At 35.8% G+C, this 4451-nt stretch overlaps 1 protein-coding gene across 1 annotated transcript; it reads right to left on the bottom strand.

Annotated features, from left to right (window-relative positions):
- Positions 1–3237: 3237 nt before the first annotated feature.
- LOC136775007 (golgin subfamily A member 6-like protein 25) lies at positions 3238–4206 on the bottom strand. The gene has a single exon (XM_066729484.1). The coding sequence runs from the start codon at positions 4204–4206 to the stop codon at positions 3238–3240; it is 969 nt and encodes a 322-aa protein (XP_066585581.1).
- Positions 4207–4451: the final 245 nt, after the last annotated feature.

Raw genomic sequence — 4451 nt, 5'->3', positions numbered from 1 at the left:
TCTTCATGCAAAATGTATGCTTCAAATTAAAAACATAATAAATTTAGTGTAATAATGCTGTGTAAATAAGTGTATTTATTATTGCAGCTATTTCTTAATCGTTTATGACAAGTTAATGAAAGAATTGTAGCCAGTCTTTAAAAGGCTCTTTTGCTTTTGGTACACCAAGTGAGCACTGTAGCGCAGATGGTAAGGCAGCCGTTTGTCACGCGGCAGGTTCGGGTTCGAGTCTTGACGAAGCTTAAAATTTTTTCATTTTTTTTCATTACAAGGATTTTTTTTTTAATAACCATTAACTTATTGGACTCTATAATAAACACAAAAAATGTATTTGTTAGCAGATTAATATAAAAACAGTGAGTTTATTGTACCTCAACTTATTATTTGATATAATAAGAATGCATTTTATATGTATTTATTACCAAATGTAATTAATTAATGGCTATATACAAGCATTTTGTAAAAATTAAAATCTAAATGAGGAAAAAGATTTTGATTTGCTTAGAGTTTTTGGGTAAACGCTACATCACTTTACACGGATGACATATAAAAGTGTGTTGGTTAGCGGTAGTCGCTCTTCTTCTAAAGCTGATGTTGCCCGAAATTCTGAAAGCTCTAAAATGGTGAGTTTATTGAAATTGAGTTTTGCCCTATGATATTGAAAAATCTGGCTTTATGCAAATATTCAGATGCAAATAATTAAATTTCTCGTATTTCTCGGATGATTCTTCGGACATAACTGAAATTGCAAAAAATTCAAAACGAAAGCGCCTACGATACTCCAATTTTGTAGAAAATCAATTTGAAATTGGACAATTTTAGCCATTTCTGGTCATTATTTTGTAGCATAGCTTAGAATCCCCAATTTTGATTCCCACATAATTTGTTGATAATTAATAGCATCTATTTGTGTTCATTCGGACATATTATACCAGATTATAGTCGAAGAAACATCCGAGAAGCATAAGAAATTGAGTTATTTGCCTCTCAATGCAGAGATAAAGTCAGATTTATCAATATCATAGCGTAAAACTCAATTTCAATAAACTTTTATTTTAAGTAAATTCTGGAGCAATAATTATTTAGTTATTAACAATTATATATGAATTTGCAAAAGTTTTAAGGCAGAAGTACCTTCTAGACTCAAATTTTGCATAAAAAAAATTTGAAAATAGTGGGTTTGAGCTATTTCTTGACATTGTTTCACATTTTGATATATTAAGTCCTAATTTTATTTCCTATTATTATTTTTTGCATGGTAGGGGCCCATTTGTTCCAAAATTTTTGTACAATGCGTTTGTCTCTCTACATAACTTTGTGAATATGGCGACCTGTCAAAACACTGGTACACTCCGGGAAATATATTCTGTCCAACTTATAACCAAATGTTTTAAAAGGTCGTACTTCAATAGCGGTCAACACTTTTCCACATCCCGCTGGTTACCTGGTCTAGCACCGAGTCCTGAGGGTCCCGAGCAATAAACTGGGAACAATCGAAGAACCCTATAATATACCTGATACTCTAATCACTAATCTAAAATTACTATTTTTGTATTTTTAATCAAACAGGTTTGAAATTATTATGAATACATTGCTTGTATTTTTAACATGAAAATGAATCCAAAAATGACGTTATTCGGACTATTATTTCTATATTAGTTATATCTTACATCTCCCATTTTATTAAAACCTGTTAAAAATCAAATTTATTTTATTCCAATATGTCTATAAATAATCCAAATAAGCATCAATTAACCCGTAGCAGAATCATACTAAAAAAATTGAAATTTTTAATTTTATGAGATGATTAACCTTTTTCTTTTTAAATATAGTATTTTAAAATATTTACATTTATTTGTCAATTATATCTTAAAATAAAATTTATATTTGTTAATTTTTTAATAATATGTTTATGTTCTTTCCAATATTTTGGAGATTGATTTTAACTTAACGCATAACGAAGATATATAGTAATATTGAATTTTTATTAGAATTTATAGATAATAAAGTAGCAGCTTCAAGGTATAACTAAAAGAAATAATTGTTCGATTAATGTCGTATTTGGACTCATTTTCATGTTATAAAGACAAGCAATGTATTCGTAATAATTTCAAATATGTTTGATTAAAAATACAAAAATAGTAATTTTAGATTAGTGATTAGAGTATCAGGTATATTAGGGTTCTTCGATTGTTCCCAGTTTATTACTCGGGACCCTCAGGACTCGGTGCTAGACCAGGTAACCAGCGGGATGTGGAAAAGTGTTGACCGCTATTGAAGTACGACTTTTTAAAACATTTGGTTATAAGTTGGACAGAATATATTTCCCGGAGTGTACCAGTGTTTTGACAGGTCGCCATATTCACAAAGTTATGTAGAGAGACACACGCATTGTACTAAAATTTTGGAACAAATGGGCCCCTACCTTTTTGCATATAGTTTAGGATATTTCAGTTCGCTTAGGTGTTCCATATTGGAAAATAACCGAAGAAATTTCCGAGCAGCCTCACATTTTCTGTTATTAGGCCCTCATCATAGAAATTAGGTCAGATTTTTGCATTTCATAGTATATATTAATGAATTTGGTCATATTTACAAATCCGAATTGCTATCGATGCAGTGATATTGCAAGAAAATGTACGAGTTTTTACCTAATTTTTAACCATTTTTTCATACTAATCAATCTTTTATGTATTTTCGTATAATTTTTGTTTGTTTAATGAATTTTAAATGTCACACTTCAGTGATAATTTTGTGCAATATAACAAGGATTTTTTCTTTCAATTACTGTCACGGACAATATTATTTATTTTTTACTTTTATTTTTTTTTCCACAATAATTTTTTACCATTTTCAAAATATTTATCAAATTGTAATAACATTTAAAAATTTTCATGAATTATAATTGTCAAAAAGTAAATTTATTTTCCCATTGCATCGAACCGGCCGATACTGTGGAAAAGGAGTTTGGCGCGGCTCGTTGGCTAAACTTGGGAGAAATAGAGAGCGAAAGAGAGGTCCGAGAAAAAATTATATTCATCCCTCTCGTACTCATACCTCAACGGAGCTAACCGAACTTCAACGGCGAAAGCCGAGACACGCACGTAACGATGTAGCTGTGTGCGTGACCAGCGAGCGGCGACAGTAGTGGGGTTGGCTCACCGATGTACCGCTGGCACTGTGTGCGTGCTAGCTAGTGGCGGCGTGGTGGGGATACCGAATTCCCACAAGTTCCCATCACTGCCTCCACTCCTCATTATTCACCCATACCTTCATATATCCCACCCTTACCCTTTCTCCCTTTCTTCTTTGTCCCTCTGCTGTCTCCCTTACCTTCCACATTATCCTTCTTGCTTCCCATGTTAGATCATCCTCTATCCTTTCCTTCCTCCCCTTCAATTTATTCTTCCCCTCCATCACTTTTCTCTTCACTTCTCTACTTTCTAGTTTTACTTCTATCCCTTTTCTCCCTTCCCCCTTCATCCCTCTTAGCACCCTCACCTCCCTCACTCCTTTCACCCCAATCATCTCCATTATCCTTCCTACCTCCTCCTTCAATCTTTTCTTACCTCCCTCTTCCCTTTCCATCCCCCAAATTATTATATTGTTCCTTCTCCTCTCCCTTTCCTCTCTTTCTCTCTCCCATTCTAGCCTCTTTATCCTCTCTTCCATCTCTCCGTTTTCCTGTCCTCTGTTCTCTTTCCTTACCCTTCCCTCCTGTCTCTCCCTCTCCTTCTCTCTCTTTTCCAGCTCCTCCATTCTTCCCTTCAGTCCTTCTATCTCCCCCCTCCACTCCCTCCTATCCTTCTCTATTTCCTCTCTCACCTCCTCTAATTTCTTCAGTATCTCCTTCTTTCCCTCCTCTATCCCATCCATCTTCTCCTTTATTCCTTCTATTGCCTTCAACACTTTCTCCATTCCCCCTTCCTCTCCCCTCACCGGCGATCTCTCCACCCTGGCACTCTTCTTGAATGCCCATTTGTCCCCTCTTCCTCTCTCCTCCTCTCCCTCTCTTTCCTTTCTCTTCCCCCTAAAAAAATCCTCCATACTTCCAGTACTCTCCGTCCTCCTCCTCTCTCCCTCCCTTCTATCCCTTATCAGTCTTCCTATATTCATTCTCCCCCCTTCCCTTTCTTTCTCCACCTCCCTTCCCACTTCCTCCTCCTTCCCTTTTTCCTTCCCCCCTCTTTCTCCTTGCCTTTCCATTTCCTTAATCTATTCCTCCCTCCTACCTTACCGACCTCTCTGTCCTTCCTTTTTTCCCCGCCAGGTGCCCCAGTTCTCTTCTTTTCCCCTTATCGCCTATCTACCTCTCTCACTCACTTTCCCGCCTTTCTTCCTAACCTCCAAATTCCTATCTCTCTTTCTCTCTCCCTTTTCTGCTCACTTTCCCTTCCCCTTCCTTCCCTTATATTCCCTTCTCTCGGGCTCCCTTTCCTTTTCTCTTCTTT

This window comes from Prorops nasuta, unplaced genomic scaffold (genome assembly GCF_024137725.1).
Source record: "Prorops nasuta isolate Cenicafe-Biocafe unplaced genomic scaffold, Cenicafe_Pnas_1.2 PNAS00007, whole genome shotgun sequence".
In the NCBI taxonomy this organism is placed as follows: domain Eukaryota; kingdom Metazoa; phylum Arthropoda; class Insecta; order Hymenoptera; family Bethylidae; genus Prorops; species Prorops nasuta.
Note: the sequence above shows the minus strand (reverse complement) of the source record. Positions and strands in the feature narration are given on the sequence as shown.